Consider the following 27,124-nt stretch of genomic DNA (forward strand, 5'->3'; position numbering starts at 1 on the left):
TTCGTAAAAGAATACACAAGCATAACATGGTCATACCATATATACAAATCAAGTTTGTAGTGATTGAAATCTAAATGATGGCATTGATCTCTAGTCATTCTACATGATATCAATGATACAGAATTCAACTGAAACATATGTAAATTATCTCATTTACATAAAGTGAAATGACATCATTTTACAAAATAAGTCATTATTCAGCATGAATATAACTTGTGATTTGTTTAGTCACTGGTTTATCCATAGGTGTTGGAGAGAAAGGGCTTTCTTTCCAATGTTGTATCATTTTATCTACCAGCTGAACAAACTTGATTTGATGTACTTCACTTGGACATAGAGTTGTATACTTTATAATACAAGAAATATATCAATTTGATTCATTTTAATATCTTGAATCAAAGATGAAAACAAAACAAAATATGAATATAACTACCAATACCATACAATATAGTTGGAACAACTAAGGGTGATATATTGGCAAGATTTACTGCAATCTAGTAAGCTACTTTCTAAATGGGCCATTTTTACTTCTTCAAATGATCAACTGATTCTCTCTGTTTTTCTGTCACATTTCCTCCCTCATTCTTCCCCTGTTGTATGTTTCTTACCCTTAACCTGCATGTCTTTCCTCTAGTAACAGCCCTATCCTGCCCCACCCTCCCCTTACTCTTAATGTACTTTCTTTCTTCTATCCCATTTCTTTCATTCCCTATACACTATCTATCTAACTCCCCTCTGTCACCCTCACCCATGTCTTCACTGTGTTTTCCATTTACTGACATAGATGGCTCCCTGTGTTGCAGTCTTCCATGGTAATACACATCTAACCCCACACTCTCCCCCCCCCCCCCAACCTGTCATCTTCATTGTGTTTCACCATTTCTGACATGGCTTGACTGGTCCTTGAGTTGCATAGTCTTCCCTGGTAATACACATCTGACCCCCACCTGCCCCTCCCTTCCATTCTTCCCTACACCTCAACACACTGTCTTTACTGTGTTTCCCATTTGCTGACACAGGCTGGTCCTCGAGTTGCATAATCTTCTCTGGTAATACACATGTGCTTGAATGCATTGAGACTGGATAGAATACAGGCCCCTAGATAGGCTGCATGGTATCGCTCAGCTGATGCATGTACCTTTGTGTAGGGAGATACACAAATAAACCAATTTTAATCATGTGGAAGTGTTGGATGAAAAGTCTAGAACTTTTTAATAATTTCAAATACTTGTCACTTCTACAGTGTATACATTCAATGTCACATCATAACCACAATTAGTAAGGCTGATATAACCACAATTAGTAAGGCTGATATATGCTATTGTTTCTGTCACTTTATGGCCATCATACCAGACTTACAATTTACTACCATTATATAAAATACAGTACCAGGGAAAAATAGAAGGAAATCTGTAAAACAAATAAAAGGTTTCGTCGTGGGAAATTCCCAAAAGTGTCTATTACATAATTTATATCCAGGAAATACAGTGGATGGAGAAATACCGGGAAGTAGGACAAGTACCAGTATGAATATTACACTACATCTAATTATAACTAGTACACATTACATATACACTGTAACAGTGACCTTAATGTTCTACGGAGTACTCTACACTTCAGAACACCCTATCTTGTCATAATGTATAGTACTTCCTTTCTGTGTTTATAAAGTAAGACTGTGAAGTAAACCTTACCTGACCTGGGGAATAATTTAACCAGTTCTAATATTATATCAAACCTTACCTGTATGACCAGTGACTTGGGGAATAATTGGACAAGTTCTAATTGTAATCTTTCAGCAAATCCTGGTGTCATTGTCACCCCACCACTTAGGTAGATACTCCTGTCAGTAACAAATTCATATCATTACATTCACAAACAATTTAATCACAATATTATATAACTTTAATCTAACATCTCTAGACAGCTTCTTCAAATCTCAAATTTATCTGATTTAAATCAAAAAGTTTTATTCACAAATATAGTCATACACCATCATTTGTACATTTTGATTTTGTATTGCTGTTCTTCTCTATTTTCAAAAATACTCTTTTTAGATAATAATTTCAAAGTAAAGTTAGACAGAAAAACAAACAGACAGACAGACAGACATGCACACACATAAAGAAGTGTTTATTACATGACATTCTAAATGTTGTTTATGTCAGTGAGGGTTGTCCCTAAAATTGACAGATTATAATTATTTTCAATCATGTTTCCATAGCAACTTAATGTAATTGAATTTGGAGTAATCATTATCTTTATATCTCCTTTCCTTTTTAAAGTGAGAATATCAACTGAATTACACTAAATACATGGTATTGTTTATAAACATCAAGCAAAATAGTGTTGCTAACGGAAAAAGTGTTTATTTTAGCAGAGTTAGATCGATTTTCATTGTTTAAAATGGGTAGTGATGACATATTTGCTAAACTTGGTATTTGTATGAGTTGTAATGCAGTACATATCAAAACTGTTCATAGATGCAAATAAAGTAAAAAGTGAAAAATCATTTCAGATGTGACAACATAGTTTAGATAACAGCATAATAGATATCCTACCTGCACATTTGTCTTCTGACATCAATACTACATGTCTGAATTGCTTTGTGGATAAGTTTATGTATGCCTGGGTTATCAACACCCCACATCTCAGGGTTAAACAGTCCTTCACAACAACGGAAACGGGCACTTGAAAACCTCATATTCCTGGAAAGAGAATGACAGAAAAGTTGAAAATTGAAAATATTACTCTGTATTGTATGTTGTTATTCTCATGTTTTCATAGAGTCTAAATGATTACAAACCATAATTTTGCAGTCCTTTCGTAATATTTCCTGGACACAGTATCTTTACAGCAATTTGGATAAAATAATCCTGACTTAAATTTGTGTCATAATACGTACTTAGTACCATCAGGTAATTCATAAGGTTCTAGGTCCACATCAGCTGTAAACAATCCAGCATCCTGTGAACACTGTGTCATCTCAGCATTGAAGTCTTCAGCCACATAACACACCTGTGATGAGTGAAATACTTTATTATATTTTACATTGAAATTAGGTGGGTAGAAAAACAACATTAGCAACACACAAAATAGATATAACAACATTAGCAACACAAAAAATGAATTAAATGTAGAAGATTAGAGCTAATGGTCGATATACTAGTACATCACTGACATACTGTTTTGACAATACTACTTTTCATATTAATAATATCAATTACTGTTATCATTTTAGCTTTCTAGGTTTATCACAGTGTACATGTAGACAAATCATTGATAGGAGCTATACATGATGTAGTCTGGATGCCAACATCTAACTAGTCAGTGGAGGTGTAAATTGTAACGTATAGGCACGAGGCTATATATGATGCATTTTAAACTTGCTATCTACTTTACTAGTATTAGTACATATAAACCAGTGATTACTTGCAACGGTTTGTGTGCACATACTAGTGGTATTAGCTTTGAGGTGTAATACTGAAAATGTTACTGCAAACCTGCATGCAAATCATATGCAAATGAGGGCATGATTCTTTCTTTCAGATGAAATTGCATGATCACACAGTATAATTTTTATTGGAAATTTGTTGTTTCAGATAAAAATATCAAATAATAACACAACCCCTTTGCTGAGGTAAGACTGGGAATTGTTGTAATAATGTTAATTACAAACCTTTTCCTTCAAGAACCTTGGAATAAATGTTTCTACCTCTGTGGAATACCTGAAATAAAATAAAGACAGAAAAAAGGTAAATAAACACTCACACTCACACACACTAAAAACATCAAAAACATACACAATTTGACAACTGTAAGGTTTTTCTCAAGGAAGTTACTGTTTATGTAACAAAATTTCATTTGTAGCCATGAACCTGAGTCCATGAACATTCATTTATGTAATCAACATAAAGTTCTTCAACAAAGCTGTAGCAAGAAAGCTAGCCCAGAAACTTGTCAGGATCTTACTATCTCATGCCAAGTGTACATTGGTTAAGAAAGTTTGAGGTGGTCAGACCAGGATAAGTCTCTAGGTTACAAGAAAGCAGACTCATAACAGTCTGTCCATGGTTTTGAATCTCTTCACCTTCAGAGATCTTGAGATTCAAAGCCTCGGATAGTCTCTAGACTAACTTCTCAGAGTCCTATGTACTACCACTCATTCTTTTCCATTCATACTAAATTGCTCCATGCTATGCTGGTATTACATGCACTTGTCAGCTAGCTGAGAGTACTCACACAGTGACTTGTACATAACATGAACACTTTCACACAATGTCTCTGTCACAGTTATATATAAACAAATAGTTAGTAGAAGACTGAATGTATTACAATATGGAAATGTTATTAAATTCCTTCATTGTAATTTATATTCATATACTCTCAGTATGTTAGTTATATCATTTTGTAACTTATAGCTTGGTACTCGTAACTTTGATATCAATATTCTCAGAGTAATTCAATAATGCACTTTCGTAGCTTACTTATAACTTTTGTATCCAGACTCTGTGAGTAGTCTGTTCAAGTGATCTGATCCTTCTTTGCCTCCATAGAACAGTCTACTAACACCACCTTCCAGTATAAAACCATCTACAACTGGTACAACATTGATGTGCTCTCCTACATCCACTGTAAATCAAACAGAATGAAGGATTTGTCATTTTAACGTCATGGTTTTATTAAAATGTCCATCATCTTGACCTATGACATTATTACCCTGACCCTTGTATGACATGATCACTGACCCCAATATGACCTTTGACATCATCACATCCCATACCCATATATAACCTATGACATCATCCCATTCCTGACCCTAATATGACTATGACATCATCTCATTCCAGACCCTAATATGACACATGACATTATATCATCCCTGACCCCTTCATGACATGACATCTTTCCAACCCTGACCCTGATGTGACCCATGACCTCTCCTCATCTTTGACCTCTACTATCCCTGATCCTACCATAGCCTATGACATCATCCAACCACTTATCCCTTCAAGACCCATGAGAACTATAGCATAACACACTTATAACTGCAATCTGAAAGTAATTATCATCAATATTTCCATGAATACCAGTAATTATCAAACCAAGGACTATTTGTTTATTTTTAAGTTTGCATTTATCTAGGCCAAACATAACATAAATTTAGACAACATATTTTTCTGCATGATTGCATTCACAAATACCAGTAAGTTATTGAAATATTATATTTCAATAAGTCACAATGTCAATTACCTGAACAAATCTATACATGTATCATTGATAATGTGATGTAATTAAATACAGCATATAAAGTAGCAAACTAACACACAGTCTGGAATATATGTAATACCATTCAGTAAACTACTTTGACATGCAAAATAATTGGAGATTTCATAAGCACACTGAAGGTGTGTGAAATGGAATCCTAATTCCATGAATAAAACCGAGTTAAGATATAACATATGCATTTCTCCAGAAATGACAAGAGCGCCCTCTATCATCAGCCATTCAAAATAACAACTGCACATGCTCAGTAGCTCTCATCCTTCGACAAAATGATGCACCAACAAGAATACAGTTGAAATTAACTTTAAATTCTTCTTTTTTATTAAGATTCCTTTTTTTTTTTTTTTTTTCAATCAGAGGTATAAAACTTTGTAACTAGTAACACCAAAGCAAACAAGTCCTGCCAAGCAAACGCAGTCCTGCAACAGTCTTCTGAAACTTGAAAACTTCTTATTCCAACAGTGTACTCAAAATCTGGAAGGAATAAACCACAATAGTTCAGTGTAATATATATATATACCTGAAGGTTATTGGATAAACTACACATCTCACCCTGGGCGGGACGGGTGGGAACTGTTATATCTTAACTCGGTTTTATTCATGGAATTAGGATTCCATTTCACACACCTTCAGTGTGCTTATGAAATCTCCAATTCCATTTCACAAAACCTCGTTAAGATATAACATATGCATGTTTAAAGCTACACTTACTATTTGCAAACGGTCAAGACAGCCTTGGTGAAAGCTGCTGTTTGTGCGTTTGAACCTTTTGCCTGCGATTCCCTCAAGTAGAACCTTCTAAATGTAGATGATTTTGACCAGTTTGCTCTAGAAAGGATATCATTCATTGAAACCCCTTGACCTTTGGCCTTTGATGTAGAAGCAGATCTAGTTGAGTGAGCCTTGAAGATACCTGTATCAATTCCTGCTCTATTCATAACAGTTTTTAGCCACCTTGCTAGTGTACTACATGACACTGGTTTATGTGGTCTGACATGACTTAAAAACAGCTGTTCTCTGTTGATTCCATCAGATATCTGACGCCATGTTTTGGTTCTGTCAAGGTATGTCTTCAGACATGAAATTACGCAAAGTGACTTAATGCGAGGATAGCTAGTAAATGTAATTTGACCCAAAGGGGTACTACGGTTTGATTTAGTAAACATGTAATGTGATGACTTTGTGAGCTTTGCCAGATTGAATGTTATGGTGTCGCCTGAATCAACCATATTTGACACTTGTAAGTTTTTGAGTTCTGATTGTCTTCCTGCACTGGTCAAGGCCATAAGCATGCAAAGTTTCAGTGACAGGTCCTTCATGTTTAGTTTTGGGTTCCCACCCACTTTCAAATATTTGAGAACCTGATCCACATCCCAAGTACCTGAATATCTAGGTTGAGGTGGTCTTTGATTAAATACAGCTTGCAGCATAGTTTTGACTTTTGGGTGTTGTCCAACCCTGAAACCATCAATAGATGGGTGAAATGCTGATAAGGTTGATCTGTAAGTATTTATGGATCTATACTCGTATCCCTCACTGAACAGGTAAGTTAGGAAATTCAGGATATCCCCCAAAGAGGCCTGAAATGGATTAATTTGTTGTCTACTACTCCAGCTACTCCATTTTCTCCAGGAGGAGTTATAAGATGTTGATGTTCCATGACGCCATGCATTTGACATAAGCTTGGCAGTTTCTTCCGAAATTCCCTCTGAAGTGAGGGATTTCCGGAAACCTTCCAAGCCGCTAATTTCAGTGTTCCGGTCTTTAATAGCGGATGGACTAGCTGGAGTGGTGACACCAAGAGTTTGGGGAACCCTGGTAGGAGAATTGGGAGTTCGATGGACATTTCCACTATCAAGGGAAACCATGCCTGGGTGTGCCATGTTGGAGTTACCATGACAACCGTTGCCCCTTCCTGCCTTATCTTGGACAGGCACCTCATTATTAGTGCAAATGGAGGGAACGCATAACCGTTCATGTGCAACCAACTGATCTGCAGGGCATCTGTTGCTATAGCCCCTGGGTCTGGTTTCCATGACACATACTTGTTTACCTGGTGATTCAGTCTGGATGCGAATAGATCTACATCTAATTTCCCCATCAGATTGTCCACTATTTGAAATATGTTTGGGTTTAGTTGCCAATTGCTGGAATCTGTCACATGACGTGACTCCCAGTCTGCTACAACATTGTCTACCCCCGGGAGATATTCTGCACTGAGTTGAATGTCGTTTATCAGGCAGTATTGCCAGATCTCTTTTGATAACTTCACCAGAACTTGTGACTTGGTCCCTCCCATTTTCATGATGTATGCCACTGCCGTACGATTGTCCATCCGTAGGTGCACATGAATGTTTTGCTTTCCCTTTGTGAAAGTTCTTACAGCAAAGTTTGCTGCAAGGAGTTCCAGATAGTTTATGTGATGGCTCTGTTCTTGGACAGACCATGGGCCTCCTGTCCTTCCCATGTTGCATGTTGCCCCCCACCCCATTTTTGATGCATCGGTGTCTATTATAATGTGGGGAAAGGGACTGATCAGGGTCTTCCCATTGCTGTCTCTCAAGTGGTCTATCCACCACTGCAGTTCCTCCTTGCACTCCTTTGTTAGGAAAACTTGTGCCTCGTAGGACATGAAGCTTATCAGGGTTTTTGTTTTGGCCATCTGAAGGAATCTGCACTGTAATCGGGCAGGTACTACTGCTGCCATTGAAGCAGTCATCTTCCCTATTACCTTTGCCAATTCCCTCACTGACACTGTCTGTTTCTGAACTAGATTTGCACAGTGTTTCACAATTTGAGTTATCTTGTCCCTTGGAAGAGACATCTTCATTTCGACAGAATTTATGGAGAACCCTAGAAATTCTATTGTCTGTGAAGGTAGTAAAATGGACTTCTTCCAATTTACTACAAACCCTAGATGTTGGAGGAGGAACAGCAGGGTGTCTCTGTCTTTTAACAGGTTTTCCTTTGATTGGTTTAACAATAGGATATCGTCCAGGTATATGATCAATCTCATGCCTAGACGTCGCAATGTTGCTATAATTGGTTTCATTAACTTTGTGAATAGTCGAGGGGCTGAAGCCAGGCCGAATGGCAGACATGTGAATTGGTATAATTTGTTCCTCCAAGGGAACTTCAGAAATTTTTTGCAATTCGTGGCTACTGGTACTGTAAAGTACGCATCCTTCAAGTCTACCTTGCACATCCAATCCCCTGGTTTTAGGAGATCTTTTAACATATGTAACCCTTCCATTTTGAAGTGGTTGTAAGCAACATAATTGTTTAGGCACTTGAGGTTGATCACTGGGCGATTGCCCCCATCTTTTTTGGGGACCAAAAAGATATTGCTTACAAAATCCCCCTGTTCCCGGACAGTTGGCTCGATTGCTTGCTTGCTTAGCATGTCTGTTATTTCCTTGTCTATAAGAGCACAATCGTTTTCTGTGAAATTTGGTTGCCTTGGGAGGCAATATTGTTTTGGAACAGAAGAGAATTCGATTTGGTGACCCTTCACTGTTGAAATTATGTACGGGTCCCTTGTAAATCTTTGCCAATTTGTTGCAAATTCTTTTATACGTCCAGCTTTGACTGGACTCTCTGTCTCCCTGGTGGACAATTTCAGTTGTTTTATAACAGGGTGAACATTTTCCTCCAGCACTTTTGGTGGGGGACTGTCCACAACTTTTTGTGCTAGCAAGCTTTGCGTCTCGAGACAATTCTCTAGTGAACAAGAGTCGCTTACCGTTAGATACGTACCTGGTTTTTTTCTGTTGGGACCCTCCTTGTTTTCTGAAGGAGTTGAAACTAACTCGGCCCCCAAAGTTGTGTCCACCTCTTGAGGGCCCTTGGCGAAAGGGTTGGTTGCCTTTCCTGGCCATGGGGAACTTTTTCTTCTTAAATGACGTTGAGGGGCCTAATTCGTCAGCTAGTTCTCTGGCTCGCTTCCGAGATTTTGCTATCTTGGATATCACCCTCTCAAACTTGTGTCCAAACAAACTTTCATCTGGTTTTTGCAAGATGTCATTGTGCTTAGACAGGATTGTCCTGGACCGTTTCACATCCTTTGTCAACTTAGTAAGGACTGACAATCTGCGTTGATAATTCAAGGATACATTAGCCTGGCCAACTAAAAGTACACTTTGATCTAGTAATGTCAGTGTCTCATCTAAATCCAAACTAGGAGAAGCACTCTCAGTCTTTGCTACATGCAAATCACTCCACAGTTTGGTGAGAGGTGCCATTGTGTTCAGTATTTTCTGTTGAACTTGACACAGTGATCTATCAATACCTCTTTCACTGGAAATACCCTTGGCTTGAAACAGAGTATCAATGTATCCGTCTACTTTACGGACTTCAAGAGATTCAGTCTCTGGTAATGGATGCACTTCCAATATATTTTCTTGCAAAGTTTTGTCCTTGATATACTTTGAGAAGTGTTTATCCACATAATGTTGCAAGTTTTTGTTAAGCTTCCATGCTGATTCATTCACTTCTGGGTCATACATTTCATATAATCCCTTCGACAGTTCAGGTGACCGCGCGCCAATTTTTTCGCGGGTTCCTTTTGTCCTGTCAAAATGGCGTCTGCTAGTGACGTCACTACTAGCACTGCTGTCACTGTCCTCAGAACTAGTTGATGATTCTGAGTCTGAAGACGTACTTGAATCAGATTTTTCTGACTGAGATCTCGAGGAAACATTGTCCTCTTCATAATGAGAGTCACTTAGCCTCAATTCTTTACGAGGTATAGTGAAACCTTTCAATTTACGGCGTTTTCTATCACCGTCGTCTGCAAGTACACGTATAGTGTTAGAAGTACCGTTACCTTGCTTGTTGGCTTTGGTTTGGTTAACTTCATCTCCACTCAAGTTTTCTTGAGCTCGAGAATCTCCTTTAACGCTAGAGTCATCCCTGGACTCATTTGCGTGTTTTGCATCCGATTTCGGCATTGGATGCCTAGTTAAATGGTTAGATAATACTTCGATAGAGTGAGCACCTAAATAAGACGGTCTTCACTCAAGGGCAGCCATTTTGGAGAAGGATGAGAGCTACTGAGCATGTGCAGTTGTTATTTTGAATGGCTGATGATAGAGGGCGCTCTTGTCATTTCTGGAGAAATGCATATGTTATATCTTAACGAGGTTTTGTGAAATGGAATTACATGCTATTATACATTGATTAATAGCTGTATTCAACAAAGGTGAATTCTTGTGGGTCATGGTAATTAATTTTACATTACTACAAAATAATTTCTCTTTGGGGGAACTTTGCAACATGTATTGAGCAGTTATTAGTTCGTGGTGTACAAATATATAGTAGCAGGCTACAACAGAATATGCATAGCAACAGGTATATGTAATAAATCCATAAACCACAGAGTTGACATAATATGTTATTATGGGGATGATTGATCAAGCCTTACATTCCAGCCAGCATATTATTCAATACTGTGGGTCATTTTATGAGTATAATTATGTATATCTTGGTACTTAATTCCTCCTTGACCTGGTGGTAATACAGCATGTAAATAGATTTAAATAGTTAATATAATAGTTAATTCACAGCTGGTTCAAAGTGTGACATTTCCCCCATCAGAACTGTTCAAATATAACACAGGTTATATATATATATATATATATATATATATACAATATGATAGTCTAGACCTATCTGTGAATCATCTCTTTACCCACAAACTTGAACATTTGGGTGTAGAATCCTAAAATGCTGACATTTCTCTCACTAGATGTGAAGAAATATATGTACCGATAGGGTTTTATTATACATGTACGTATGAGAGAGATATAAACTTGTACTTCCGGATATATAAACCTGAAATGTTATCCTTTTCCTTAATTACTTGAAATGTTATGTTATTTTATATGATGTGATGGCATTACACTTTGCACTTTTAGATTTAGAAACTTCAAAATGCACTAGATCTGTTGAAGTACATCACAGGCTATATATAATATTAGTCTGGATGCCGCAATGTGGTCTCTGGAGGTGTAAATCGTAATGATACCATATAGGAACTAGACTAACATTATATATAATCATGATAATGAGAACACTAACATATGAATATATACAGCAACATCTGGATCCATAAACCGTGAAGTGTTGACATTTCCCTTTCACTGTAATGGCACATACACTTCCTTTAGCCCACATACAAGATGTACTTGGCTATCTGGCACACCATACTGGCCTGCCAACAGCAGTGTTACTGTTAAGCTATAGCGTGGATATCTATGTCTCTGGGCAAATAAACTCTTTGAAATATTATATTCGGAGATTGAAGTTGAGGAAAGTTGACTCTGTTATGTAAAAAGTACAGAATTTGTTCAAGTGTGATGGGAAGACTTGTTATTAACTAAAACTTCATTTCTATTCATTGTTGATAAGAATTAATTCTTTGGTGAATTTATCTTTAGCCTAGAATCCATGTATAAATACAGGACATTGTATTGTAAAAGCGTCTCAGAAGCCCAGAGAGTTGTCTTGGTGTTACTTTCTCAAGAAGCTCTAGGCTCTATTGGTGTTATTAGCCCAAGAAGCTCTGTACACCAAGTAGAGAAATCTTGTTGAGATAGTAACACCAAGACGTGTCTTTGGAATAGTAAAACAGAGGAGCATATCACTGTAGCTCAGAGACTTGGCTATCTGGCTAGTCTGTTTACGGTACTGACTGTGAATCCAGTAGCCCAGAGACTTGGCTATCTGGCTAGTCTGTTTACGGTACTGACTGTGAATCCAGTAGCCCAGAGACTCGGCTATCTGGCTAGCCTGTTTACGGCACTGACTGTAAATCCAGTAGTCTAGTGCTATCCCTGCATCAATCTCCAGATATCTCTTTACAGATGATTCAATACTATGTGTAGCATCTTGACTATCACTGGTACTGATTAAATAATTTCAACAATTGTATACAAATAATGCTATATTGCTATATATATGTGTCATTGGATTATATTTTGTGACCACTAAAGTACAAAGTAATAAAGTATCAATGTCACTCAAGTTTAGTTTGAAGTACTACCCTTGACAAATCATACCAATATTGACATTGGCACTATGTGGTGTGGTATTTCATGCAGTTCAGGGACTGGTTATTTTGCTGTGGACCTGTTGATTTCCCTTTGAGTAAGAGTGTCAAAAAACTGTACAGTTTAAAATCTCACACAATTCAATATTTGGATGCAATAATTATGCAATACAGGACAAATTCAATACATTGGTGATGTGTTGGGTCATTTTGCATGTATGATGTATAACTTCACTATCTCTATACGTATAACACATAGTGACCTCAATTTTAATCTAATAAATGATAAATGAACTTTGACAACACAACAGCTGCCGTAAGTACCAGACATTGCGTGATCCAGTCATTAGAACTATTCATCATAAAAATAAATGATATCCAATCTCTCTGTAAAATTGTTCAGATTACACATTAATATTTTGTCATGTTTATCTGCAATCTAATCTGCTATTCAATATTTTTTAATGATATAAATATATGATAAGACATTTTTCACATATTGGTATGATAAAAGTTTAACTGATCTTATCAGCATGACCTGTGAACTCATTACATTAACCATCCAGGTATTTAGTGGTACAATCATAGACAAACACACTGTTGTACAGAGAATGATAGTACAACTACATTGCACAATACTTAGTTTTTATCTAGGTCTAGCTCGGCATCAAATCTAACTTTGTTTGGAGTTGTCCATGTTCTGAATGAATACTAAGCGCATTTGATGGTATAAAAGATTATATTTGACTCAGGTAACCAAAGCCTGTCTACAGACATGATGACAGAGACTATACATATCTCAACAAACAATGCAGACATTAAGAATGCAGGACTAAGAGTACTGAAGCAGGCAGGGATGTAGCTCATTTTTGGAGCATGTGGAAGATCTTAATATGAGGGTAGAAATATACTGCATGTATGCAATGGAGTCAATGGATAATTACTGAGAGTAGCAGATAGAAATGTTGAAATACAAGTCTTCATCTGATGGGGACTAATCTTGAAGCAAGTACTATAGGTGTGGTGGTTTCTGCCAATGGAATAGCATTCCTATGACTTGGGAGGGACTTCAGGGTTGGGATGGGAGGTGGGAATGGGGTTAGTGTTGTGAATCACCTCAAAGATTACAGGGCTATTAAACACTAATGAAGAGGATATGAGAAATAGTTGTCTTACCTATGACACCTGTTGTAGTGTTGTAGGAATACAAGGCAAATACTGATTGTTGTTGAATGTAAATACCGGCAACGTTGAAATAATTAAATAGTATGTCTGCGAGTTTCACCTGAAATCAGAACAATGTCCATTTATTTGTTATGCATGGTATTTGACATGTAAGGAACAACAACAACAACAACAACAACAACAACTACATGTACAGCTTGAAGTTTCCTCACAGGAACACATTTTCCTTCTATTTCTAAAACATTTCATTTGGAAAAGGGCAGAATTAGACTGTAAGATAGGTGGTGTTGAACTGTTCAGCCCTATCAGACTTCTTAATCCTGATGAGTGCTGGCTGATAGTGTGGCATGAATGTCTGTATCTTACTGACTAGACGATGAGTGCTGGCTGATAGTGTGGCATGAATGTCTGTATCTCACAGACTAAAACAGGATGAGCATTGAATAAAAACATCATTTTACATTATTTTGTCACAATCAACTGATCAGTGATGTTTTAGACTATTTTTTTAATTTACAACATTGAAATCAAATCTTATCTATGTCAGAGTATGATGTTGTCTGTTTTTTAAACTTTAATTTACTACTTTAAATACTTTGCATTGGGAGATCATATCATTTTACTCTGCAAGTCTTAACCTTTCATGGATTAATTTCAGTCAGTCTAAGCTTTGATTCAGTTTATAACTTCAAAACAGCACACTGCATAGTTGAAAGAAATGTCGTGTTGAGTAAATATGATAACTTTGCTAAAATTCTTGAGTAAAAAGACAAATCTTAAATAAACTGATTCAGTGACTTACTTTGCCTTCTACTCCAAGGTTTCTATGGGTTACCATGACGATGGTATATTTAGTTGGGTCAATGCCAAGGTCATTGAAGACCTTTTCAAAAATGTCCTTGATTGCCTCCAGGTTTAATCCCAACTGTTGAAGAGAGTTGCAAAGAATGGATAATTTTCTGAATTAGAAATTTTGGTCAAACTTTCGTAATAGTGATTAGATGAGAACTACACACCATCTACACACTTTAATACATGTAATTCTTCTTTTCATGCTGCGACTGTGAAAAACAAAATTCTTTTCAGCAACTGACTGGTTTCAAGTTATTGAACAGGAAGTATGACTTTCTTGGGATGTGAAACTAACTTTTGTTTCAGACTTAAAAAACCAGTAGGAGGTTGTACACTGTATAAATACAGCGTGAGGAGAGTGACAATATTCTCATAGCTGAGGGCATAGACTTATACATGGGGTAATGCAATTGAAATTCTTTTGATTTCCCTTTTTCAAAACTGTGTAACTTCAAACCCATAAAACAAACTCTAAGATTTAGTCTATGCTCTACTGTCCTACAGTTTGGAAGAACATAAAACTTCTCTGCAGTAAAAAGATGGGTACCATCCAGGTGATCAAACATGAATACACATATTACAGTCACACCTTAACCTAGACCATCATGCTGGTGGATTTTGACTCTGTGCTCTCCTCAAACGAGACATTTCAATTCTCAATCAATATTTTACTTCAAAGGAAAAGTCCAGTCAGACTAATATTTCTGCCTTTAATACACTTGCATATCATTTGACTCTTTATCTTGAAATAGACTGTGGTAAACATTGATGTCATTTCCTACAAATACAATGTTTTCCCATAATCCTTTGCAAGAAACCCTAAAAACAGAAGAACGCATGGAGGTGCAATAGGGCTCTTCACAAGATTTCCAAGGTGCCATTTTATCATCCAGGCAAAATCATACATAAGTTGTTTGCAGTAATCAACACAAGTGTACTAAACGCAGTAATAAGTCTGATTGGACTTTCCCTTTTAAGTGAAATATTAAACTCAAAGGTCTCAGTGTTTGTAGAGAGAAAGTTGAAATCCACCAGTGTGAAGATCTAAAAGCTAGTCACACAAATACAGGTTGCCTTACATGTAAGAATCAGAGGCTGAAGCAGTTGAACTTCAACTTGGCTAACTATAATTTCTATTGCTTCCACCCATACAATAGGATGGCATGGATAAACCTTTGACCACTTTAGTTTGATCAGTCATCAAAAATCTATCATAAGGGGAACTATTTTCCAAATCAATCTTATCTCAGTTTATCTCATGTTTGTGGTTTAATAGCAGCAAACACAATTTAAGAGGTGTCACAAATAAAATCCAGAAGTGAAATTCTAGACAAATGTGTGCTGCAAGGTCTGATTATAAATTGACACCAATTACGTGACCGGTAGTATAAACAGACCTGGGATCACAAACTTGTACATGTACTGAATTCCACATTAATTTGTATTACTTAAATACTAATAACAGAACACTGTTATTCCGACTCACCCTGTCCATTTTAACTGAGTGTCTAATAGGGAAGCTGAGATTGGATTTCTGTCTGACATTTGGTGGTAGTGCTTCAAAGCCATAGAATGTCTTACTGGGATTGGTTTTATCCTTGGCACAAATTGTAGGGAAGAAAAGTTGTGGTGCTGTAACGGTCTCGTCTCCACTGGGTATGATACCAGCACGCACTGAACAGGTACCAATGTCTACTACAACTATGGCCTGGAATAGAAGAATGAAATATGAAATATAAAGTTGAAGTGTAATTATGAATTGACTGCATAAATACATAAAATAAGTGTTCAGGATATTTTATAATTTATATACATCTTTACAACAGTTACTGTAGATTTCAATTTGCAGTTTAAAATTCATCCGAGGTGTGTTCTTTGGTAAAATCAAGTTTTTTTGTTGTATTAGTTCTGAATTTTGTTCTTGTTTTGTTTTATTTACTGATGGGAAAAGTCTGCATTGCTTTTCTATTTTAAAACTTGGTTGGGTAGAACGTACGTTGTTACCTCTTATGATTTATATAATGTGTAATTTATTTCTTGTTTTTCAGGCGTGACTTGAATACCATTCTAGAACAATAATAGTGCTTTCACCTATGACCCTTAACCCCTACTCCTTCTGGACAGTCTATTCAACATTTCCCCCAGAGGACCACATTGCACAAAATTAGCCAGTTAATCCCTAGCCCTAATCTTTTCCCTGGCAAAGCAATCAGCGGACAAGAGTACATCTTTGTTCATGGAAATAACAGCAGTCTAAATTAAACCTTGAAAGATTACTTCAGTTAGAAGATAATAGCTTTGATTGTTGATACTGTAGTCAAGTATGGGGAAAAACATAGTTTTGAAACACGGGGTGAAATGTCTACCTACTGGTAGAGGTCAGAGGTCAACAAGTCATATACAGTGTAAAAGCTCGGTTGTTGACCCACTTGAAGTGTAGACACGACTACTTTACCTTACTTTTATTCATTTTGGTATTCTGACATATGAGTGTAAACAAAATGTATTCAGATTCTGTCAACGACCACTTCACACTTAGGAATTTGTCCATAAAAATCTCAATGCACAGATTCCAATGGTTTTATTTTGCTTAATAAAACTTGGTAAAATCAACATTTCTGTGTGAAAACTTGCGAGAATGAATGTTCATGGACTCTGGGTTCATATTTAATAATAAATTTCAACTCATAAAGTCAAAAAAATGTCTTGGAAGTAATTTTTTGACTCTGTGAGTAGAAATTCATTACTAAATATGAAAACTGGTTTCAAGTAATTTGCAAAACCAATAGAAGCATATATCAACACTTATTTTCATAGAAAGAATCAAATTCTTGAATAGCCTACACAGTTAAAATACAAAATGACAGATTACAGTTCATTTACCAAGCAGGTTTCTAGATGTTCAAAGAAATCCCTGCAAATGTTTAATTTCATGGCATACACTCTGCTGAAGATTAGTTTCAATTTGACGTTGGTACTTCTTTAACTACACCATATGGTTAATCCATAACCTTGCACTGTAAACAATCTCTGATGGCAAAGTACCAAACACTTTCAATTTCTAATTATTTACCCCAGGATCAAACCCTGCCATCTCTGTCACAAACTGATAACAAAGAACTGATTGAATTTCGATCAGTTCTTTGTTATCAATTCTTTTAATTCAGTCGTCACTGTATTATATCTCCTACACTAAAGCTAGTAAGCTATCCTTTCAATTGATGTAAATAAATCACATAATCAATTGCAGTGGTTGAATAGAATTAAAGAGTGGTTGCCATATAACCATTAACATGTCATCATGGATTAGTGACTTTCATGGGTCCAGGAAAGGTGATTTATTACGGATCATCAAACATTTCTAGTTGTCACATCAACACCTCTGATATTAGACTAAATTAAAATGATGTTCATGTGCTGTATTCATATTTAATGATTTGTGTACATGATGAGTGTGTTATATAGATGATGACTATTGTTATGAATTTTATACCATTTTTGTTTTGTCTTTTGATGGTAGTTGGGATGCATGCATAGTTCATTAAGCAATCTCTTCACAATATCCATTTCCAGACAAGACAATATTAGGAATCTCTGTTTTTTAAAGAAGTGTACCACTTTTCAGGAATTTTGTTAAATGTGTAATGTGGTAGAAAATGTTAAATTGCATGTGTATACAATAAGAAGGAATTGCAATTTATTCAGTATTTGCTATAATATTACTTATTATAATATTTGTCACCTTATTTGGTGAGTCAGACTGCTTCCAGTCACCTTCTTTAGCTTCAGCCATTAAAGCAGCTTTCCAATCCTCCAGCTCTGTGGTACTTCCAAACTTTAATAGCAGCATACGCCCCTTCTGTATGGTTCAAGAGATAGGAAGAAAAGGGTCAATGAGCATGTTTTATGAGAATAGGTAGGAAAAGGTAGCGTCGTGGGTTGTTTACTACTGGTCATAGCTGTAGATACATGACAATGTGCCTCCATGTCTCTCAACAATACCACTAAAAATCATCGTTTCTATACACTCCATTTACAGCTTTGGTCTTGCACTGCTTGCAGCTGTGATTTCTACATGACTTGCATCTTAACAAAGTACAGTACAGTACAGTATTGTACAGTACTTTACTCTTCCACACAAGGTCAGGTCTGCTTTTTTTAAGAGTTAAAAGGATGACCCCAGTTAGGAGATGGGTGCGTTATTATCAGAAGTAGGCACATCAAAATATCAATGAACAAGTTCCTTTATTTTTTAATCTTGCCATAAAGTCTGAAAACACTAACAGGACCTTCCTTTCTACTGACTAAATAAAATTTCTGGTGTATAGGCATGTGTAAAAGAAAGACCACAGCAAAGAGAACGAGATAGGTGCACCATTGTCTGAAAGATGCCCATCAAATTGTTCACTTTCTCATCATAAAGGTTTATAGTAATGGAAAGGTCTTTTTTTTCTGCCTCTAATATAAAGAAAACTTTGTTGACAGTAAATAAATACATGATGGTTTTCACCTTACGATTTTTAACACCACAGAAAAATCAACCGCAACTTAACTGTAAAATGTTTCCAAAGTATTGGATTTATAATCAGTGAGTGAGCAATGGTACCAAAAAATATCAACAAATGTGTGTGATATTTGCAGTAAAATAGTTGTTATTATGGCTTAAAATATCCTAGGCAAAAAATAACAATCACTTGTAGATAAAACTACAAGTACATAAATTCTCAATGCTAGAATGCTGTTTATCATTTAATTGATATATATATTTGCCAATGAACCATTGAACTCTGTTACATTCCAATGACATTGTAATCCAAACACTGTATAAATAACACTAATTTAGTTCTGAGCATTCATAACCCTGAGACTTAACTGTTGTGACAATGAACAGCATAGAATATAGTTTACAATGTAAAAAAATATGTAATACATGTACTGTAAAGTCTATGGGCTGGCCTGTTTTAGAATCACAGTATACATGGTTCCCTGCCAGGCAGCTACATTGTATATCCATATACACTGAAAGACTGCCAACTCAGCAAGGTTTTAGGTTTCAGTCATTAACACAGCCCTGGATAGTAGTCAGCTGAATCATCCACAGTGCATTGCATTGCGGTGGTCTCCTAAAAAGTTTCATTTCCTTTAAACATGTGTATGAATCACACTATTGACAGGAAATCCCATCCCCACAGTCTTACCAGGAAAACTAGTTACTTTACCAGGAAAACCCATCCAACAAAGAAAGCCTGTCTGGCCATGTAATATGTTAATTATGAATACTATTTTCATGTGTTTTATGATTAAATAATGTTCAACTGTTTGTTTGGTTTTGGTGATTACCAATACAGAATCCAAGCATTCACCTAAGGATGGAACATTCCAGAGTAAACTTTTGTGGAGGTGACATACATGTACAGTCTATGTATTCACAAATTGTAACCTGATACTTCCCAAGAGTATATAACTTAGTGTGAATGTGGGTACAACTATTAAAAAATGTAAGCAGTGCATAACTGCTCATCATACAAATGTACAAAGGTATACGTGGCAACTGGTAGTACAAATTGTGTTTATTTTTTTTTAAAAGAAAGGAACTCTGCCTTGATGCTTTAATTGTGATTTGTACATCAGACAGGACAGATTGTCAGTCTTGCAAGGCTTCCTGTCCTTGGTGACAACAATAACTCACTTTACTGTCATTATTCTGGGTAGACAATTGTTGACACATTTACTGTGAAGTATAGACCCTTTCATCAGCGTACAATGACCTACCCAAGTTGAGATACCTCCAGGCAGTCACATACATACTGTACTACTGTATGTTGTACCAGTGTCACATATTAGTCAATGTAAATATAGAGTCATGCATTACATGTAAAAATAACAAATCTACACTCACCAAGTCTAGAATTTCCAACATCTTATTTCCAGCATCTTTAATGGTACTACCCATCAACTGCACAAAGCCAGAAACTTTCTTGGTGTGGTTATCCTGCAAATAATATGAAAATTATAATTTATTAATATCATCTTTTCAAACTTTGGAATAATACAATACTTGTAAGAGTAGGAATTACTAGGGTAAAACTGAAGGTAATACAAATTACAATACTGTTACCAAAGGGGGTTCATATTAAACATGTTTTAAAGGAATGGAGTGAAATTTTTCTTTTGCTTTATAGGATTGGTCTGTATTAATATGCAGATGTCACTAATGATGACAAAGTCATACAATCTACACAAAACTGAGTTTATTTAATATGGTAGTTGTCTGGAATTGATCATCCTTCTTAAAAGAAATGTGGATAATTGCAAAGCCTGTTGCACACATTTTACATACACACACACACACACATACTAGTACTACTAGTATAGTAGTTCATTCTCAGACAACAACCAGTACATATGATATCTATAATTACAATGCTATTAGTAACCACATATTGGCAGACACATTGGGACCAACCCTCCACCTACTGACCTGCACTCAACTTGATCACACATTCTGCTGGCAATTACAGACATGATCCTACACATTACTAATAAATGTAGTCATTCACTGCTTGTTTTATTGTATGCCAACACAAAAAAATGATCTCATATACACCTCTAACTTCAGGACATTTCCAACCAAGCGTAAAGCTGACTCAAGACATTGATATTTGCATTATTGGGATGTTGACATTATATACAGTACATCTCACAATATTGAAGCTAGTCAAACTTTAGCAAAAGTATGAATACTTATTATTCATTATAATATGAAATACCTCAGTCCATGTACAAAAGCAGTTGTCTTTAATAAGACTTTAGTAAGACTTTAATAACCAATATGATTTAACAGATGTTTCCCTTGTTATCTGACACACACAACTCAGATGTGATGAATGAACTCCACTGTTTCATTGTATCATGGTACACATCAAAACTTCTCTGAATAGAAAACTCATTTAATTACAGAAACTGATAAAAGACTGAATGAGATTGAGAGTCATTCTCCATGACATCATAAAATAATTGACATAGACTCACGTCGTAGTAAAACAAGTTGCCTTCTTTAGCTCTAAAATATCTTCTTTTCCATCCCTTCATCAACGATGCTTTACTCTGACCAACTGGCAGCTTCTCAATATATCCTTCCATTCTACATAAGTTACTGCTATGGTCATCTTCATCATCTTTGTACTGCTGAGTTTGACAGTACATGTCTCTCACAAGAGGAGTCTGTAAAATAAGGTTAACACGTATTTTGTACAATTTCTTCTAGTATTTTTTTCAGGGAATTCTAATTATTAGTAATTGTTTTCCAAAATTCAGAGTCCATGAGCTTACGGATGTATTCAACCCTTCATTATGACTGAGTTTGTTGGGGTGTGATATATTTGTTTTTTGTTCTCTCATAATTTTATTGTAATATTATCATTTTTATGAGGATGAATCTTATTACTTTTCTATTCAAGGCAGTTTAAGTATATTTTTAAAAATATAACATTAGAAATGATGTTATCAAAATCACTGGCAAGTCTTCAATCAACAAAAATTACTTAATTTTGATGTGAGATCTGACAAAATATTATTCTGTATTCAGTATAAAACTGGAACTGTACAAACTCATATTATTGTGATTAAAAACATTGCTCAAATATTTCTGCTATTACATGACATCCTTAGCATCCAAGACAGTGAAATATAGATATCGCTGTCCTTGGGTTGTCCACATTTAATGAATACTTGTGTCAACTGATACCTATTACACAATCTCATTTTACAAGAATGTGTTATGTGCTGGCTAGCTCTAGCTGAGTTATTCAAAGTTGACACATGTTGAGATGAAAGCGCAGCATTATTGCATGTCCAACACAGTAAACATACAACTATCACATAACAATGCTGGCTTAGACTACCCTATAAATATAACCATATTGCGATATTTATATCTCAACTATTGTTACTTATTTAATCATTATTGTGCAATTTTAATCCAAACTATTGTCACATATTTGATTTATTTGACTTCTATAAACTCTGACAATATATCACTAGTCAGTATCATTCCCTTGTTGTAATATGTGGATAGTTGCTGGTACTTTAAAGACTTGGCCATTGAAACCAAATACGTGTAGCTAAGCCTGTCTACAGACATTGGTTCAGATCAGGTATTCACCATTCTACACTAATTAGGTGTAGGCAAGGCAAATAACATATCCAAACCTGTTGACAGGCAAAATGAAATACAATACACAAAAAAGAGGTCATTTGATGACAAGGTCAAATTCATTACCATTTTTACATTCACTGGTACTAAATCATGTATAAAAATAGTACCAGGGTAGCTCCAATGTCCTTACAATGTGACTAACAATAAACATTGGCTTACAATGGCTCTCTCTTGTTTGTGCTAAAACTGAGGACACCCATCCCATCTGATCTAGCCATACCGCCCATTCCACACAATATATAATTCAAACCATGTTTGAGATAAGCTTAAAATAGGTGTAGTCTGGTTGTTTAAACTATTTTGTATGACAAAAATAGAATATTGAATGACCTGAATATAATTTCTGATAAATGCAGGTTATAGTCAATAATTTACAGAATTTGTTGGTGTAATGATAAAGAGTGAAGTACTAATTTTTTTCTCTCAATATTTTGAGTATGACTTACCGGATCCCACTTTTTCACCTGTTCCTTGTCAGTGTAGTTAATGGGTACACCCCCTTCACTCAGATCACTTTTATCAAATACCATTGATCCATCATATTTGTACACACTTTTTCTATTTTCATCATCCTCATCATCATTTAGACCTGAATTTGGTATAAATTCTGTCTCTGCTGTAGTACCACTTGCTTGGTTAACATACAAATCACCATCTGGTTTTTGTGCATCAATGTCAAATGATGGTGTCCATTCACTTGGTAAGGTGTCATCATCTCCTTTTTGTGCATCAACATCAACAGATGGTGTCCAATCATTTTCCACAGGTTTCTCAATTTTTTGTGCATCAATGTCAAATGACGGTGTCCATTCATTTTCCATGGGTTCATCTGCTTTTTCAATATTTTGTGCATCAATGTCAAATGATGGTGTCCACTCACTTTGTAAGGGTTTTGTAGTTGGTACAGATGTACTTTTATTTGCAGACAGTACTAACTTGGTTGACGTTGAAACTGATTTAGGTTGTGAGTTTGATGTCTTGGAGTCAGTTTGGCTATCATTATAAACCGGTGTCACTTTTACAGGTTCACTTTTGATTACAGTTGTTTCTGTAGGTGTGTTGAAAGTGTCCCCGTTTGGTTTAGGTTTAGGGGTAAATACAATTTTGGTTTGGGTTTTGTATTGTTTGGTGTCACCATTCTGAACACCATTTGAAGTTGTCATTTCACCAAAGCCTTTGATCAGCTGGTTGACATTCCCTGGCTCTGCCATGGTTTCATACAGTTCTCACAGGAGGCAAATAAAGAATTAATCTTTGATGAAAGAGGAAGAGCTCGGCCTGATAGTAATATATGTTTACTTTTTATTTAAAAAATCCAGGTCTGCACGTTGTAATGATTTATTTCCAGAATATTAACTAGAGTTTCTGAAATGAAAGAGAAAATGACATTATTTTGCTAGCAAACATCTAGATACACACCTCTCAACTTCAAATGAGTGTCATTGCATCATGTTAAATATTTAACTACATTATCATGTCTGACAAGAGGGAGAACACCATGCACTGTACATAACATCAATTTTGAATTCCATATTTTGTGGAAAATAACAACTTTTGCTTATAATATTGGTAACATTGTAGTCAGTTCATACACTCACATTCATATTTTTTCATTAATTTCTTTACTGGTCAAAAATAATTTTTGAAAAAAAGACAGAAAATATGGAACCTTTAGTTGAGCACCACGACTCTATTAATGTTCAACACAACTCAATGTCTGCTCATCATGTTAGTGTAAAGTTCATAATACTCCCACTTAAACAAAATATACAGTAAGAAATAAATAAATAAACAAACAAACAAAATAGATAAATGAATAAATAAGTGAAAAAAGAAATACTAGTAGTAGTCGTATAAGAAAAGAGAAAACCGAATTTATAAATGAATAATTTTATAATAAATTATATATGAAGCTGAACAAGAGGACTGATCAGTTGGTTCTCACTAACTTCCACCCTTCTAACATACGCGGTGACATAACGGAAACACAAACAATAAATGCAAGACACTTTCACACGCAACCGTGCAGCTATCACAGACAATCGCTGGCCGTTCCATTCATTCGACGTTGTATCCTGGGTTAGAACGAACTCAAACTGGTCTAGTCTAATCTGCCCGCATGCAACAAGTGATTTTGCTCTCTATGTGAAACTTTGACCTAGCAGTTGGCTGTATTTCTTGTCGATCTGACAGTCGAGGTGTGAATCTTGACTTTAAATCATTGCATACTGACGATCGATGATGTAAACAGAAGCACTCTAGACAAATAATAACACAAACAAAGGACTCCAGTCGATCGACTCTTGTCACTTATACATTACAATGTAACGTATTATCGTATAAATAACCCAAGCTCGACTTCATGACTTCAGCGCAGACAGATGTTGACGAGACAATTGGACAGCTGTCGAACCAAATGTTTCTGTACAATTTTGTCAATGGTATCTCTTCAAGAAATGAGAGTTGTGTCTTACCAGATTCAAACTTTGGGAACGGTTGACTCTGTATTTACTAAGAGAAGTATTTCACTGAGGATTCCCCATTGGCTTCTTCGTTGACAGTGAACACTTTGGCTTTGGACTTCCTCGATCCACAACATGGAGAAGTGGGCGTTGAGGGCGTCATATAAAAGACGGTCTCGGGTTTATTTGTAAATGTATTATACTAATCATGCTAATAGTAATACTACACAATGGAACAGGCCGTGCCCATGCCAAACCTCTTACGTTATATTCTTTTGTATTTTTCTTTTTATTAAAGTGGCAAGGCGGTGCATATAATTTGTAATGAGTACACCAACACATCCGGGCCGCTCCTATATAGTGTTGTACACTGGGCACATATTATGTATATGTGATACTTTTTACTCACAATTCAGATATTCAAAATATTTATAACACAATAATTCATATATCTAGCATTGGAATGAATCTAGTGATTAATGCGAATTGTTCAAAACTTAGGCTAAACTGATACACAATGTAATGTAACACAATAAATTCACTGTTAAAGATTTTAATTAACATACCAATGTCTGCCAGTTATTACAGTTGTTAATCTATTGAAGGTAATTCAATAGGGAGTTGCCTTCCGTAACACTGAATAGTGATATTGTTCATACTTTTCATGAATCAATCAAAAGAATTTCTTTCTTCTTCCTTCTTTATTATTACAATTTTTTTTTTTACTTAGTTCTACAATAAAGTCTTTATACTATTCATTAATGGTGTGACCATCAAACTGTGTACTGGAATGATGAGAATATTCAAGATAAAACCTGTGTATAATTTCAGAACTTGCTGACTTAATTAATTGTGAGAGCGAAGCGTTGGCACTGTGATAGATTTCAACTCAATATAGGATTGGGCAAGACATAATCTATAACAGAATTCAATTTGATATCAAAACAATTCAATTTGATATCAAAACAATTCAATTTGATGTCAAAACAGAATTCAAACAGAATTCAATTTGATGTCAAAACAGAATTCAATTTGATATCAAAACAAAATTCAATTTGATATCAAAACAATTCAATTTGATATCAAAACAATTCAATTTGATGTCAAAACAGAATTCAAACAGAATTCAATTTGATGTCAAAACAGAATTCAATTTGATATCAAAACAAAATTCAATTTGATATCAAAACAATTCAATTTGATATCAAAACAGAATTCAATTTGATATCAAAACAATTCAATTTGATATCAAAACAGAATTCAATTTGATGTCAAAACAGAACTCAATTTGATATCAAAAAAGTAATGTTGATCATCAGCAAGAATCATAGTAAAAAAAAGCAACAAATGTTGAAAGTTATGTAGTTGTAGCCTGTTTATGGCACTATAGTGGTACTATGTTTATCTCTCATACCATGTAAGAGATAAGCTGAGTACCACTAGTACTGTAAATAGACTAGAGTAGTCGTAACTGTCTGGCAAAGCTGAGTATAAGTTTGGAGTGAGTAGTCGTAACTGTCTGGCAAAACTGAGTATAAGTTAGGAGTATCACTTTGAGCAGAGTAAAGGACTATCGTCATAGATAATGCAATAAAACAACAACAATAATGTCCAACTCTTCATTACATCAAAATGTTGATGAGAAAAAATAATTTGGAAACAATAACATAAACAGACATTATCTCCACCTGAATGACTTTGAAGGAATGACCTTTCTGTTGTTTGTAGTCTGTTAAAAAGGTATCTAAATTTAAAAACTTGCTGATAATTTTTTATGGTGCTCAGTGACAATTCATAAGATCAGAGAGCCTCTCATTTCTACAATGACGACTATTCTCTCAGTTAAATTACACATTTGGAAAATTTCAACATCCACAACTCAGAGACAAAGAAAATAAAAGGAATCAATAAAAACAAATATCCAAACCATGTATAAAGGGTTGTTGTACCATTATAGGTCCATACATGCCAGGGAAATGAAAGCAAAGCAGATGTTAATGAAAGACAATCTGAAATCAGTATCATACGTCTGTAACCATTGGTGTTTATTTTCAGTATTTATATTTGATGATA

At 35.5% G+C, this 27,124-nt stretch overlaps 2 protein-coding genes across 2 annotated transcripts; both read right to left on the reverse strand.

The window, feature by feature from the left end:
- Window positions 1-875: 875 nt before the first annotated feature.
- LOC144451598 (uncharacterized) lies at window positions 876-25,179 on the reverse strand. The gene is made up of 14 exons (XM_078142490.1): window positions 25,064-25,179; window positions 23,036-23,954; window positions 21,404-21,595; window positions 20,271-20,363; window positions 18,114-18,230; window positions 15,858-16,079; window positions 14,322-14,444; window positions 13,511-13,619; window positions 4,488-4,632; window positions 3,680-3,728; window positions 2,906-3,018; window positions 2,562-2,708; window positions 1,744-1,843; window positions 876-1,138 (listed from the first exon to the last, which is right to left on the reverse strand). Exons 2-14 carry the CDS (start codon window positions 23,798-23,800, stop codon window positions 992-994), a joined length of 2,322 nt encoding a protein of 773 aa, XP_077998616.1. The 5' UTR covers window positions 23,801-23,954; window positions 25,064-25,179; the 3' UTR covers window positions 876-991.
- LOC144451609 (uncharacterized) lies at window positions 5,660-10,392 on the reverse strand. Its single transcript, XM_078142501.1, has 2 exons — window positions 9,043-10,392; window positions 5,660-5,760 (listed from the first exon to the last, which is right to left on the reverse strand). Exons 1-2 carry the CDS (start codon window positions 10,233-10,235, stop codon window positions 5,754-5,756), a joined length of 1,200 nt encoding a protein of 399 aa, XP_077998627.1. The 5' UTR covers window positions 10,236-10,392; the 3' UTR covers window positions 5,660-5,753.
- Window positions 25,180-27,124: the final 1,945 nt, after the last annotated feature.

This window comes from Glandiceps talaboti, chromosome 2 (genome assembly GCF_964340395.1).
Source record: "Glandiceps talaboti chromosome 2, keGlaTala1.1, whole genome shotgun sequence".
In the NCBI taxonomy this organism is placed as follows: domain Eukaryota; kingdom Metazoa; phylum Hemichordata; class Enteropneusta; family Spengelidae; genus Glandiceps; species Glandiceps talaboti.

Bases quoted from the DNA above. Each gene is read 5' to 3' on its own strand.
- LOC144451609 (XM_078142501.1), bottom strand. From the start codon at position 10,235: ATGCCGAAATCGGATGCAAAACACGCAAATGAGTCCAGGGATGACTCT.
- LOC144451598 (XM_078142490.1), bottom strand. From the start codon at position 23,800: ATGGCAGAGCCAGGGAATGTCAACCAGCTGATCAAAGGCTTTGGTGAA. The intron at 14,445-15,857 runs GTGAGTCGGAAT...TCTCTTCAACAG, and splicing joins ACTCAGTTAAAATGGACAGG to TTGGGATTAAACCTGGAGGC. The intron at 4,633-13,510 runs GTAAGACAACTA...TTTGATTTACAG, and splicing joins CACTACAACAGGTGTCATAG to TGGATGTAGGAGAGCACATC.